This window comes from Callionymus lyra, chromosome 3, assembly GCF_982586985.1.
Source record: "Callionymus lyra chromosome 3, fCalLyr1.hap1.1, whole genome shotgun sequence".
Classification (NCBI taxonomy): domain Eukaryota; kingdom Metazoa; phylum Chordata; class Actinopteri; order Syngnathiformes; family Callionymidae; genus Callionymus; species Callionymus lyra.
Window position 1 is genome coordinate 34,873,388 of NC_141820.1, and position 15,434 is coordinate 34,888,821.

General features: G+C 37.3%; 1 protein-coding gene across 1 annotated transcript in view; it reads right to left on the reverse strand.

The window, feature by feature from the left end:
• Window positions 1-15,434, reverse strand: part of col22a1 (collagen, type XXII, alpha 1) — a 42,843-nt gene that overhangs the window by 14,147 nt on the left and 13,262 nt on the right. The window contains exons 6-33 of the mRNA XM_087787679.1: window positions 15,094-15,217; window positions 14,570-14,845; window positions 14,397-14,477; window positions 13,461-13,574; window positions 13,309-13,344; window positions 13,140-13,202; window positions 12,914-12,952; window positions 9,840-9,893; window positions 9,701-9,754; window positions 9,553-9,606; window positions 6,478-6,531; window positions 6,368-6,412; window positions 5,148-5,201; window positions 5,024-5,077; window positions 4,759-4,794; window positions 4,363-4,392; window positions 4,229-4,282; window positions 4,087-4,140; window positions 2,418-2,471; window positions 1,949-2,002; window positions 1,812-1,865; window positions 1,672-1,725; window positions 1,501-1,554; window positions 1,362-1,406; window positions 1,217-1,279; window positions 965-1,018; window positions 768-809; window positions 17-49 (exon numbers count right to left, since the gene is read on the reverse strand). Coding sequence (XP_087643805.1) covers window positions 17-49; window positions 768-809; window positions 965-1,018; window positions 1,217-1,279; window positions 1,362-1,406; window positions 1,501-1,554; window positions 1,672-1,725; window positions 1,812-1,865; window positions 1,949-2,002; window positions 2,418-2,471; window positions 4,087-4,140; window positions 4,229-4,282; window positions 4,363-4,392; window positions 4,759-4,794; window positions 5,024-5,077; window positions 5,148-5,201; window positions 6,368-6,412; window positions 6,478-6,531; window positions 9,553-9,606; window positions 9,701-9,754; window positions 9,840-9,893; window positions 12,914-12,952; window positions 13,140-13,202; window positions 13,309-13,344; window positions 13,461-13,574; window positions 14,397-14,477; window positions 14,570-14,845; window positions 15,094-15,217 — 1,783 coding nt within the window. The remainder of the gene's footprint in view (window positions 1-16; window positions 50-767; window positions 810-964; window positions 1,019-1,216; window positions 1,280-1,361; window positions 1,407-1,500; window positions 1,555-1,671; window positions 1,726-1,811; window positions 1,866-1,948; window positions 2,003-2,417; window positions 2,472-4,086; window positions 4,141-4,228; window positions 4,283-4,362; window positions 4,393-4,758; window positions 4,795-5,023; window positions 5,078-5,147; window positions 5,202-6,367; window positions 6,413-6,477; window positions 6,532-9,552; window positions 9,607-9,700; window positions 9,755-9,839; window positions 9,894-12,913; window positions 12,953-13,139; window positions 13,203-13,308; window positions 13,345-13,460; window positions 13,575-14,396; window positions 14,478-14,569; window positions 14,846-15,093; window positions 15,218-15,434) is intronic.

The following is a 15,434-nucleotide window of genomic DNA, read 5'->3' on the forward strand; positions in this document are numbered from 1 at the left end:
AGCCGAGTTTACTCACAGGTTCACCGGGTTCTGGAATGACGTTTGCTACCTGTGACGCACAAGATGCTTTTGTTATAGTGAATATTTGAAAAACTCCTAATCTACAGTACAATCTTAATTTCAGTCAATGCAGGTCAGTGGAAAGTTTAACTAGGTATTGATTGAACAGCCCTGAGGTATAAATAAGAATAGTTGAGTCGCAACAATGAACATATTTTTGTGTTTCTGTTTTCTTGAAAAAGATGTCGAATACAAATGTTTTTTTAATTATTTTAAACCTTGTGTTATCTCAGGGTCAGGTGAACTGAAGGCCTTTGTTTTGTCTCTTGGTCAAGGTAAACAACCTCCAACACGGCATTTTAATTTATGGAAGCCAGGGAGGTCGTTCACCTTGACCCAGAGACAACTCAAGGGATACCACAAACACATTTGATGCTGGGCATTTTGGTCACATTGACCCTAAGATAACACAAGGGTAACATTTATTAATACAATTTTTTATATTTACATACATATTATCACAGATATTGAATTTCTATTTAACTTTTAATGGACCCAATCTATATTTGTGATCATCATGAGCATGTGAATTTAATGATAAAGAAGAAGAACTGATGGATTGATGAATAATTGAATGAATGGATGAGTTGTTGTTGAGACCAATGCAATGTGATCATTAAATGCTGAATCTGCACTTTTGTAAAATGAAAAAGGAGAGACTGAAACTTGCCAGGACATGCATTAGTAAAGAAAGCTAATTCACTTACATTCCCTGGAACTCCGGGTGGTCCCCTGGCTCCCACTTCACCCTGAGTAAAGAGACAGTCAGCTCAAACATCATCTGCATATTAACAAGCTCATTAGGGTGAGACTGCTGAGTCAGCATATTTAAACAGCAAACGCAAAGTTTTCATCAAGTGTAGCGACTCCCTTAAAGATGATTTCACAGTTAAATTCTCATTACCTTGTCGCCACGCTCTCCTTTCGGACCAAACGGTCCATCAAGTCCCCGTTCCCCCTGCCGCCAGAACCAGGATAATAGATGGTGAATTATAGTATAAGGAACGCTAACATTATTTCATGACTTTAAATAGTCAAACCGAAATTCAAATTGACTGACTTTCATCGTAAAGTAGATACAAATAAGGCTTATTGTTACAGTGACTAATTGACGTTTCATCTCTGTATGAATCAAACAATGGAAAAAAGGACTCACAGATGCACCTCTTTCTCCTCTGGGTCCATCAGCCCCTGTTTGACCAGGTTGTCCATTCTCCCCCTGTCAAAAGTATCTCACCCATGAGTCTAACTCACCTCACAACTTTTTCTTTGGTCTTCAAGTTGCTGAAAGTTGAGCTCACCCGTTCTCCAGGTGGTCCCCTGGGTCCTGGTGGCCCATCCTCGCTCTTCAATGAAGACAGAGGACGTCAAATTTGCATAAACTCACAGTATCTCCTAATCCGCAAATATTGTGTTTGCATCCCGTTGAGATAAAAGTACCTTTGGTCCTGGTTTGCCCGGAAATCCATCTGAACCACGCTCTCCTCTGGGTCCCTTTGAAAAGACAAGGTTTTAAACAAAAAAAGTTATGGCATAAAAAGATTAGATTGACCTCAGAGATTTTTTTTTAAGTTTTAGGTTGTGACAGTATTGATAAATTGTGATGCTGACCATTGAGCCATCGTTCCCAGGAAGACCATCTAGACCATCTTTGCCAGGAAGACCCTTTGACAAACAAGTGGTTAATCAATCAAATCACCAAAGAGCAAGACCTGATCCTGACACGCATCACTCATATCAGGTCTACTTACAGCTTTTCCAGGTTCTCCAGGTTTGCCTGAAAATCCGATTTCACCAGGTAAACCCTTCGCAGGTGCAGAGAAGCAAATTGTCACCAGCATATTTAAGAACACATTAAATTAAAAGTCACAATTAATATATTACTTACAGGTGGACCCGTCATTCCTGAGTTTCCTGGGGGCCCGGGTGAACCCTGGGAGCCCTAAAAAAAAAAAGTGAAATAGTTAAATAATAGGTGAGCACACAAATTGACATGAAGAGATTTTAATAAAATACAATTAAAACACAATAAGTTGAATATAGAAACAGTAAAAAAAAGTGGAATGTCAAATACTTGTACAGGAAAATAATAAGATGGAAAACTGAATTTAAGCATTAAGCAAATGTAAGGTTTTAAAAGATCTTTTTTTTTTCAAATCAAATATACATTTTTGTTCAATTACGAACGAAAGAAGGATAAATGAAAATAAATGAAATTGGGTAAAAAAGAATTAACTATGTTTCTATAGACAGATGAGTGTGTAAATAAATGGAACAAAAGATACTGAGGAAATAAATTAACAGCAAATTGACTTTTAAATTGAATAATGTAACTTTTGATTTAAATATCTACTTACAGCTGGTCCTGGAAGTCCGTCTACACCGGGTAGTCCACTTTCACCCTTTTTACCCTGGAAAAACAAGCATGATTATTAAAATCAGTACAATGTAAAACCCTTCTTCAGACATATCTTCTCAGGGACACAAGGAATGTTCTTAATTCCATTTCATAAACAGCATGTGAGGTACTGAGTTATATCTTAATCATACACAATCTTATTTCTACTTAGTTTTTTCTCTACTGCCTTTAACCTCTAGATGTCGCTGTGTCAGTGTATTCCGCTTGAGCCAGCCAAGTTCAGCAGTTCTTTAACCAAGTAGAGTAAGGATTGTTCCCTCACAGGGTGCAGGTTTACAATGACGTCACGCTTTTTCCCCTATTCTGAATGAAGAATGTGTCTGGAGAAGGAAAATAAAAAAAGGACTTTATCTCAGACCTACTGGCCAACTTATCTAACCCTGGACTCACAGCAAGACCGTGGGTGCATGAAGCGTCTACTCACACCAAGAGCGTCGTGTAGTGAAGGATGTTCCCTTGTTGAGCAACCTCGCGAGATTGTTGACTCATTCATGACTGATTGACTCATTCCATGCTTTGTGGAGTCAATCAATTGTTTGTAATGTGTGTAAGTGTTTGGGAGTTGATGAATTTGATGGAGCTTTTTACAGTGAAAAACAGGTAAAGTTAAGGTCTGAATAATCATAAAAATGGAATTAAATTAGAATATAACAATAAAATATTAAGATATTAAGGTTAAACACGGTGAGAGATAAAAAAAAAATAGATGAAAAAGCCACTGATGAAAACACATTATTGAACTTCTTATTGGATTACTATCTGTTGGATTTAACTCAAACATTGACCACTATTTTTCACTATTTATTAATTTTTCACTTTTGTAATGTTCTTCTTCTATGCATGCATTTGTGATATCATTTGACTTTCCCATTGCTCAAAATTTGAATTTCTTCACACTGCAGATGAGGAGACCACCCTCCCCACTCCCTCTCACCATTTTCCCTCCTGTGGTACGACAATTATTGCATCGTTTACATAACAAAATGAGTGTCCGCAGGGATTTTTCAGCCAATTTTCAGCCAATCGGCTCTTGGCTGGGCATTATAGGGCGAAAAGCCAAATGGCTCTTCTCTGTGACTTCTAGTGTTAAATTCCCTGGTGAATGATTCTTAATGTGCCTTCAGTTTATTAAATATCACAAGATGATTAAGTCACTCTAAAGACTCATATATTTATTTTGTATATGTCTTGTCAGGTTTACTTTTGGTCGGCAGCACTGAAGATTCGCTTGTGCACTCATGGCTCACACAGAAAACATAGGTGTGACATAATGTATATGTTTTAGTCTGTGTCAAGTGTAATTCAAAGTCTGCTAGTAGTTTTTTATTTTGGAAATTTACTAGATACACTTTACATTTATAACTCGTTATCTGCTCCAACGACCCAAGATGTGTAAGAATATATATTTTTTAATATCTTAGATTCACCCTGTTTGTATTTGTTTACAGTCAGTAAAATCACTTGATGGCTCGTCAACACACAGACTGGAGGATGAAGAAGAATATGTTTCTCCTCCATAGAAATTAAGTTGATTTGTGAGTTTGGTATAGTGTTTATTGTTTCTTTCATTCTCTTAAAAAACTCAAAATTAAAATAAATCGTCTTACCCTTTGGCCAAACTCTCCAGGCTCTCCAGGCAAACCCGTCATTCCTGGAGGACCCTAGTGAGTAGAATGTTTGTCATGAACAGTATCTTATTTGCATTATTACATTTTATCTAAACAAAGGATCAAAGATGATGATTCTTACAGAAGGTCCAGGTGGTCCATCTGCTCCTGGAGGTCCAGGTGGTCCAGCAACTCCCTGGATTAGTTCAAATGATCACTTCTGTGACTAAACCAGTTTAAAATCAGATTATCATCTTGTTTAATATTATATTTTACCTGTTCTCCCCGCAGGCCCTCCTTCTGAAACTAGAGTCCAACAACAATTCAAACATTATTTTAACTTCACTTAAACTTAAATGATAAGTGTTTCAAATTGTGTAATGATAAACATAAAATACATATTTTCAGCATCATAAAATTAAACAAATATTGGCAATATGTCAAAACATGAACCAATCAGTGACTGTTTTGGCAAAAATAAAATTAAAATTGTGTATATTGTGTAATATGTAACAAACACTATTAGGAACAAGGATAAAAAAAATAAATAATAATAATTATAATTGGAAAGTCAACAAAAATATTACATTCTACAAAGGGAAACAATAGGAAATATTTGTTACATACATAAAATAATATATGTATCAAATGTGCTCTTTTGTTGGTTCTTACCACGTCTCCAGGTAACCCAGGCACACCTCTCTCCCCCTGTGACAGAAGGCATCGGCATTAATGAACAGGGAAGATCAGTCATAAGTATTTGTTGACACATTGAGTGCATCACACAAAGCTCGTTCACAAGAATATCTGCAATTCTAAACCTGACTGTAAGGTTAAATGTGGCCAATTGGCAGGAGCAAAAGTATAAAACGGCTCATGGAGGAATGTTTGTGACAGCAAACTAACAATTGTAATTGACCAGACGCCAGGTTCCTACCTTAACACCATTGATCCCACTGGCCCCGGGTGCACCAGCCATGCCTCGCAAGCCCTGAAAAGTTTTTATATAAGATAAACATTACAAGAAAACATAAATTTATGTTAAATTGTTCTAAACTTACATCTTTTCCAGCATCTCCAGTTGCTCCAGCTGGTCCCTCCGGGCCACGTTCTCCCTAAGGTAAGTAACATATATTTACTTTGCTTATCCTTTACTAGGTTATTCCAGCTACAGGACTACAGGCAGAGGTTACTGTTAAAGAATGTATGTTGCTTTTATAGTCTTATCACAATAAACATATAAACATGACTACTGCAGCTCACAAAAAGCTTATCGTCCCATGCAATTATTATAACCGCGTTCACTCACTCATACAGAAAACCGTTTCTAGCTGGCTGCGTCCAGCAACAAAAAGAACAAACTGTTTGTATTTAAGTGTGTCATGATCTGAGCTATGGATCTGCTGATACTGAAAGGTTTCTGACTTTGTTGTTATTCTAACACTTGTCTCTGTTTTTCGATTGTCCGGGGGAGAAAATCCCTGTCCGTTACCCTCGATAGATCTGCATTTTCTCACACACACATGAAGATCCAATATGTATGTGTATTTTTGTGTTATATATACACACACACCACACCCCCCTTCCACCATGCACTGAAGATTGCTTCGCCAGAACTTCCACCTCCAGGAAACTCACTAACTGATGGATGTGCCGATTTAAAACGCGTCAAAACAAAAGCATCAATGGGTTTTCAACATGGCTGAAACCTGCCAGAGTTCCTCTTGGGCCATATGGCGAGTGAGTTTGAGAACAGACCCAGCTCTGTATTTTCAGTTACTGTAACTACAAACCTGGTAAAACAATCTCTTCTTCTTTAAGTCAGTGATGTTTCTGATACTAACACGCTCTCACACTTCTTCTGTTTCAGTGTTTGACCTCAAATAAAAGTGAAAACTGAATCTTTCCATTCGCTAAAAGACGAGCAAGAAAACTGTTGTGGAGCAAACATCAGGGCTAACCGACACAGAGCTCCGGCAGAGAACCAGCACAAGGTGCAAAGAGTTAATCATCCAGGTGACATCTGTTCACACCATTACACCCCTCACTTCTCACTGCCTCTAACCGATCTCTGTGTTTGGTCCGGCTTAACACCGTCTCGTGCATAAGATTTCCTCGGAATTCTACAGACGACAGGATGGGAAAACCTGACCAGGGAATGCTAACAGGTCCCTTGTGTCCGTGCATGACTGTTTGTGAGCTCAGCGCATGGTAAAGACATTTTCACTCCTAATGTTAAGTTCATGTCGAATGAGAAAGTCAATATGAAACTCGTACTCACTTGGACTCCTGGCATTCCGATTTCACCTTTCACCCCACTGTCGCCCTGTAGTGACACAGTGTGTTAGTTTCATGATTAAATATTGACGTTTATGATCAGGTTATACTCACAATGACACCTTTAGGTCCTGGTGCACCTGCAAATCCAACGGCCCCCTGGACACCCTGTAGCATGAGAATGATACATTAGCGTCATGTCTCCACCTAGCAGTCTTAACAAGCTCGCAGAAGTGACAAAAATGAAGGTTTAGTAAATAAAAGGAATTAAAAAGGGACAAAGAGACGATACCTGAAAGTGGTAAGTGGACTTACATAAAGAAAAAAGTTACACCAGTGAGAGAATCAGAGAAATTCACTGCTAGCTAAGACGCAGCAGCTAATAAGCTAAGCTAATAAGCTAAAGTTATTATTGATGAACTGACCTTCTCTCTTATGTTCACAATAATAAACCAGCATCAACATTTTTTTAAAACTGTAATCACATTCTCTCTGTCTTAAATCTTTAGGAAAATGTAGTCATTGCTTACTATATCTGTGTTTACGTGGTCATGTTCATCATTTACAGATGTTTATAATGTTATTTTAATGTCCTTTTGTTAGTAAGTAGAAAATGTGTATTTAAAATATTGTTATTGCCATTTTTATGCTAATATTATCAATCTAAAACTAATAAAACATACAATAAATGTGAAAGGTAGTTAAAACATTCAACAATGTGAATCATGAAGTTGAGCTTCAAAGCTCCAGCATGTAAGCCTAAGTTACTTAAAGGTATTTAAGGGCTAAGGATTAAGTTAAATGATTTAATTGTAAATCTAAATGGAAACTGTAAGCCGGGATCAGTAATGACCAACAGTCATTTGTGGATTCAAAGATCAGTCAAACCTCTCCTGAAATAGACAAGGAAAAAAACAGTTGTGATAAAAACAGGCAGCATCCTGAGCCATGCAACATGTGTTGTTGAGGAATGTAACAAAGATGATCATAATGAAGGTTGTGCTGGGTCAATATTCAGTATCTCTTTATTATTACCCTTTATTCAGCACCATGTTAGATTATTTTACTTAAAAAGTGCTGACTCCTTTAAACAAAATACAAATTATTCTGAATAAACGTTACAAAATGTAGGTCACACAGAATAATGTTGGTTTACAATATGACATGACAATTGAAACTTTATAATTTGCTCCGATGCATCTTGAACCTTAAAGTAAGAATATTGTTGTGTTTTTTTAAACCACTCTGTTACTCCAAAATGTATTGCCTCACATCTCTATTGACCATCGCCGGACTCTGCACTTCAGTTGCTGTCTGGGTGGGTGGTCTAGATATTCCACTGCCGCTGACAGGACAGAAGTGCGAGGGTCTTACCCTTGCTTAAAGGCTGCCTCTTGCCCACACGACTGCCTTAGGTTAAGCAACAGTTTCTTACTCTGACCCATTGACCCACAAACTGCTTCCATCCACCCACCCTCAGGCTGTCTCACTTACTTCCTGTTAGTGTCAGAGTGGGATGGAAATGAAGTGATTTCCTTTGAATAGGACTTTAGGAGAGCATGTGAGATAGTAAATAATTGAAAAAAAAACAACAATTATTCATCCTGGCTAATGATCTGGTTAATGATCATTATAAATGATCCTTAAAAACATTAGATAGTAATTCGTCCCAATATAATCCACTTCACGATATTAACATTGACAACGATCAAGACGGGGAACAGATAAAAACTGCTGTGGTATTGCATGTGGTGATATTCCAGCTGGATCCAGGAATGTATTAAAGGATCTATCACTCTCTGGTACAGCGTTCTTATGTGGGAGCAAGTTGGAGAGGCTCCTAATGAGCTTATATTGATTAACAATATATAATATATATATATATATATATGGAATGATAAGATGTTTGATGATGCTAGTTATATAAAAATGTGTATGATCTATTCTAAATAATGAATCACGCTCTTTTAATGTCATGCATCTTTGTTTTGCTGAACATCACATTCCTCTTTATCAGTAATTCCAACAGACATTGAAGGTGGCCCTCAGCGAACATGGGCTGGTGTTCCTGATTAAAGTCATTGATTCGAGAATATCGTCAGATCAGGAAAAAGTCAGCCAGAGGCAATTTGGCACAACTCTTCCAGATAGAATTACTTTTATCGATTTATACTTTAACAGCGGGAACATTTACTTCTTCATTTGTAGTCTTTACAGGGCAAGACAAGCAGTTTTCTCAACTTTCCTGCCGCCTGCCAAACAGTCTCTTTTTTCCCTGTGTGACCTCATTGGTGAACTCGTCTGATGAATACACAGACCGCTGCACTCCGTCGTTAGAGACTTTCGCTTATTTGCCATTTCCTGTGTTTAATGAAATAGTAGCGATCAATCCCTCCAGGACACGACCAGGTAGCCGGTTCTGGTCCAGATGCTCGACTGACAACAAGTACATTTATCCTTGTTAGACAACTGCACCTCTTGTACCGACAGCTGCTCCACCCAGCTAAGAAAATGAAGCAAACTTGCACAACTCACATTTACAAAAACACATACATAGACTGTAGCAAATGAAGCTTATATTTGAATAAACGTATTTTACCAGTATACTTATTGTTCATGTAATAAAGGTAGATTCATGTATTTTAACAATTCTTTGACTTTATTCACTTGATAACTGTCAAAACCGGTAGTAAACTGAGCCAAAGACCCAATGAAAATTCCATGGTCAAATGTCCTTCCATATTTAATAAATATTCAAAATGATGATTTCTGTAATTTCAGCTCATTTCCATGACAAAACTAATTTTCTCCGCTACTTACTTTGGGTCATTTATTTTTTAAATGTTTTTTTTTGGATCATTCTTTGTCATTTATACGTAATGTCTATTTAGTACTTAAATAGAAGATATATATGGGTCTAACACTCGCACATTCAAATGTTTTCAAATAATCTTGATAAAATGCAATGCTAGGAAAATACGAAATTCCTTCTATCTATTCATTTGTTTTAATTTCCATTTTAGCAACATCTAGATTGCTATGGATGTTCAAAGAAGGACCTAGAACATATATAGCATGTGTTCAAAACAGTGCATATTTTTTTTGGCTGTTTATATCCATTTAATGTGATGAAAATTAGGATGAGGAAAATAATGTAATAATGGGAAAAGAAAGAATATAATCACGCACCTTCTCTCCATCTGTACCAGGCAGTCCATCTGTACCCGGCAGTCCACCTTCACCCTGGTCAAGACAAAAACAGTTAATATAGTTAACACGATACACACCAGTGGATATTAAAACATCTATCATTTTGTTATTATTGGTAATGAATTACCTTTTCTCCCTTGTCTCCAGACAACCCGTCAATACCAGGTATTCCACCGACACCCTGTCAGACAGAATAATAGTTAACGCTAATGGACTCACATCAAGGAAGGGAAAAACCACAACATCCTTCTTCTCAAGGATCACACCTTCTCGCCTTTTTGACCGGAGACACCTCCCAGACCTATAGTGCCTGAATCTCCCTGTGGACACAAAGTGTGTGTTATAGAAACCATGACCAAGCACATGTGGCAGGACGGCTGAGGATGACGACGGTGTGGTGTCAGTACCTGTTGGGTTAGTAAACAATACTCAGATGGTTATCAAGTTAGATATCAAACTCATCACACAAACAGTCCACAAATGTTATTGAAGTTTAACTTCATACCAGTATGATCCTTGCATTCCTACTCATTCAGATCGGAAAAGAATACTCCTTATTTGTCATCTTGAAAATGCCCTTTAATTAGAGCAGGATTGTTTATCCCTCCTTACCTCTTGGTATTCCCCGACATAAATTAAGGCATTCCCCCAGCATGTATTTATTTTAAAAAAGGAGACATTTACAGCCCGACATTATCTGGGGATTGCCAAGTCTATTTAGCGAAAGATACAATTAGAGACCGCTCAGTGACTGACAGGACTAAACTTAACAATGATGTCATGACGTTTTGCTTTAGGTCGGGGACCACATATGCTGCGTAATTTACGTTTATTTTGTTTCAATAAAACATTGCGTTGTTTTCAGACTGACAGTTCCAACTCATCATACCAAAAGTTGCTCTTATTGTAATAACAGCGTTGATCAGGCAAGACCATTCTCTAACCATTCCTGATTGGATCAGTTAAAACAAAACTAGTGTATTATTACAGTTTATGTTACCATGCATTTTTTGGCTGGAAAATTATTGACAGAAGCTAAGAGATCCACAGCAAGACCATGTGACTACCGATACTGGTGTATGTCGGGAACAAGACAAGACCAAGGGTGTGTCTCAAATCGCGCACTTTCATATTTTGAGTGTATAAGTGTCTCCCCAATGAGCAGTGTGCGAAAATTTAGTGCGCAGTGAGCACTCATTTGGTTCACCCGAATGGCCAGACAATTGAGTGTTAAGGAAATATAGTTATGGCAACCTCCGACCAGCAAAATCTAGATGGATAGATAAACTTTATTAGTCCCTCTGTATATCTCCTTCTCAATATTGTTTCTCATTGTAATCACATGATGAAATCTCATTGACGGAAATATTATTCATCAATATTAGAGTATGAAGGAGTCATAATAATTATCTTGGTCAAGACAATTATTATGGCCTTAAACCGGCTGAGACCAATACAATAAATAGACCATGGAGACCAGACCAAGATCGAAATGGGGTCTGGAGAACTAAACCTAACTTTTAAATGTAATACTTTAATTATTTCAGTGCCAAAATAGTTACAAATATATTGTAACATCTCATTAGAATTAACCAACCATCAACAGGCTGTACTTTGATTGATAAATCCAATTCTTAAAGAGATTTGGGATAATCTTCTATACTTCGTACCTCACATGTTCCATACTAATCTATGATGGGCCAACATTGGGGCTAATGCTATGTTCAGGGTGTATTTGTGTTCAGAGGGATATTCTGTGGTTACGTTTCCTGTAATTAAACCAATAAAATTACTAGGCTAGCGATGACCACACCCTCACAGGAAACAGATGAAATCTAACTGTGAAGTCATTTTTGGATGATAGAAAAACTAAAAAGCATGCGCAAGTGATAGAGAGCAGATGGAAATTCATACGCCTTTGTGGCCGATACATGTGTGAACGGCTGCGGTTGTCAACAGAATGAAGGGAAATATATGAAAGGAGGAGAGCAGGGAATGTGGTCAGTGAAAGGATTGAAACAGTTAGGCAGGTAGAGTTGTAATCAGGGTTAACATCGGGCACATGTTGAAAGTAAAAAGGGCTGAAAAGAACCGTCAACAGAATTAGTCACTGATTATCCTTTCATGTGTTTGTCTCTGTCAAATTTAGTCATTAGCTAGTAAGTCCAAACACTTGTTGATTGATTGAAGAAAAAAATAAAACAATTTACTTGTTTGTCACATATATTATATAAGGGACGTATGGTTTCATGGCATAATATTGTTTTGGAAGTTAAAAACCCTTAGTCTTAAGTCATGAGGCCTCACACAGGTAGGTTTGAGTCAATACTGGTACCAAAACCGGTCCTTTTGAAACAATGCCGATGCTCTGATGGCCAAAACGTTGCTTAGAGAATGACCATTAAGTTTTCCCACTGAAGTTAATCAAATTACTTACTCAAAGTTTTGAATAATAGCTTTAAACGAAGAACATAGTCATACATTTTTTATTTAAATTAAAAAAAATAAAATTGATCATATTCAGCATAGTTTTGGGAGTAAATTGTATCTGCATGAGGATTTCTACCACAGTAAATAGGACACCAAAGCCAAAATATGGCACTGAAATATGAGTTTCCTTTTAGTCTGGTTACAAGCGTTAATGTCAGAATGAGGGCCATTACGATGTCAACGGATCCAGATTTCTCTCAGGGAACCTCCCTGGACTCTAAGGCTCTACTTAATATTCTCCTCTTTTCTTTTACTTTATCCTCCCTCACTCTTTATTCCATCCACTCTCCCAGACAGTCAAAGCAGGAGGCCGTCAACATCGAGTCTGTTTTTGCTGTAGATTTCTGCCTTCTAGAAGGAAGCTTTTCCTCACTACTGTCTCGCAACTCATTTTTGATTCAATAGGATCTTTTTTCCTTTTCTCTAATATAGTCTTACTTAGTCTTAGTCTTAAACTGTAAAGTTTCTTGTGATAGCTTTGTTATGATGACACTTTAAACACTCTTTAAAGAACATTTTGTGCCAAATAAATCATCATTACTCTGTTAAAATAAAGTGCAAAAAAACAACTATATTTTTCTCACTATTTTAATATCATATTAAGAAGTCAAAAATGAAATACAAAAAAATCGGTTTTTGACAAAATAAATCATGATTATAATCAGTCATTAATCCGTTGTCAGATTAAAAAAGTGCATAAGTTGTCTTATGTTGTGAACTCATGCTCTTGCGCACAATTTTGGTGAAGAGCAGTGTTAACATCACCAGCAGATGCAGATACATCGTGACGGGTTAACACAGCCTTGCAGCAAAATAGATGGATACAGTCGTCCATGCAGCTTCTACTTACCTTCTCTCCTCTGTCACCTTTGACAGAGATGGCTTCGCCCTGCAAATAATTAATCGATAAAGATTAATTATTATCGAGGCAGCAAGAGAAACGTTTTCTTCTCTCATGCATCCTAAAATGCCTCTGATATCAGGAATTTATTTTGACTTAATAGTGTTTCAATTTGATTTGTTTTAAGATTAGACTAGTAATTGTGCTGCTTGCTGGTAAATGAAAATATTCCTACAGTTTCTCCTTTTTCTCCTCTGAGTCCACTCTGTCCAGAAGCACCCGGTGAACCAGTGTCACCCTGCAAACGTAAGCAGGTTCGCATTATAAAGAACCTGTCTCATAAACAGGGAGACGACATTATTGTGTCACACACAAAGTGAAACTTAATGTCAGTGGTAGATGACCTTGTCACCCTTGGGTCCAGGTGCGCCGATCTCTCCCTGTGAGGAATGAAAATATAGATGTTTTTCATGAGCAATGGGAGATAAGATTCCCAGTCATCTGTGGAAATAATAGGCTATGAAAAAGTCTGGAACATTGGGGTCAGAAGCTTCACCTTGTCTCCAGCAGTACAGGAACAGTTGACTTCAGGTCCTTTCTGCTCCGCAACCGTAGGGGCTGGTGTGGGGATTTGAACTGGTGGGGGCTCAGTCACAACCATCTTGGGGCACTGCGACAATGAGATGGTAGACATAAAAACGTTTAGCCATTGTCTAAATGGGTGTAGCAGTTGTATATAGTACACAGAAACGGTTTTATTAATGCTATTACGTGAACATTTTCAACTAGAACGAAGAAAACCAACATGGTTGTGATCCAGGACAACCATACATTTAATCTGGTATAAACATGTTTTAGCATGTACAGTATGGTTGCAATAAAGTATATATTAATAAAAAAAAAGATTAATTGCCAAATTAGAATTGTAAGAGCAGTTCACAGATTTGTCTCTATGCTTCCAGATCAAGATAAGCAACAGTATGTATAAGATGCATCTACCTCACAGAGAGTGTGTGTTATATTGTGTTTTGCTGTTTTCAGTGTAACCACCGCCTTGTAAATATACCCTAAATCAAGAAATACTGATTATTATTACTTTTATTTCAGGTGGCAGTTACTTTACTGGTGACGGTATATCAAAATGATTGGAATAAATTGGTATTTAATAACTAAAATCAATATGAAAAGAGCTTTAAAAGTCAAAACAGTGTTTACCTATCTATCAAATGCGCTTGCATGTAATCCTGCAACCGCATAGCCAAAATAAGAAAATTTAAATTGCCAAGTTTCTAAAATAAATAATTTGAATCTAAATTGGAAGGGAGAAAAAATGGGAAACAATGTTAGTGTATTGCTGGGTATATATGTTCTCATCTGTGCACTTTTAAAGCTGTCATTTTTAAATCATAAGTTATAAGAATTCCTGAGCAGCTCTGTCAGGAGCCAAAGCAGATATAAGTACAGTGATCATAACTAATTTATAACAACTCACAGGCCCGCCTGGAAGATCACAGCAGGTTTCTTGCTCAGCATATTTGGAATCACAATAAATCATCATCCTCTGAAGATCAAACTGTGAAGAGAAAAATGGAAAAGGAAATGTGTATATATTTATAAATAAATGCTACATCCAAGCTACTACAAAACATTGCAGCTGAAACATACATCAATCGGCACGCTGTCGTACAGCCTCTTCCCGATTACAGTCTTCCCCTGAATATCGATGTCTTCTCTGTCTCCTATTGGCAGCGTCTGGATGTGTTTGCAGTCCAGGTAAAGAGAAACCGACTTGGCCTCCACACTGAGACCAATCTTATGCCAATTGCGGTCAAACAGGTTGTCCACTTCTGGGTTCCTGAACACGGCACGGACGGCATCTTTAGTTAGTCCCACAGCGTTGTACTCCACTGCCTTGTTTTCGCCATCCAACCGAATCGATACCTGAAAGAGGACAACAAAGTCATTATTAAATTCCAGGATGTTTTTTGTAATGGCAAAAAGAAACAATATTGTTTCTACAGCAGATATGAAATATCCTTAAAAATGTTGATATTTTCCAGCTTTTTTATTATCCAGTTAACTTGAGGTTCCTGTATATGAACCCTTAACATCTTTATGTTAAGACTAAAGTTAAAAATGCTAAAACAAAGAAACAAACATAGTAGACTATAAATACAAAGTCAACACACCTGTGGGATTCCATATTTGTCAAAAATCTGCCAGAGGTACCAGTCCTCCCGTCTTGAGGTTTTCCTGAATTTAAAGGTTGTCACAAAGGCGTACTCATCCGGTAAACCTTGAGGAAACACATCCCTGGAAAAAGAAACAGGTTATTTATTCATTGATAAGTGGAGACAAACCATTGGTTTTAACATATAACAAAGTTTGCAGAATCATTTCCAACCTGAAACTCGCTTGATAAAATAATCTTGAAGTAATCTAAATTTTACTGTAGCTAATCAGCCAAAGCAATAAAGATCAAAAGTTTATATCTCAGTCCAGTTCACAATAGACTTGATTGAGTAGCTGC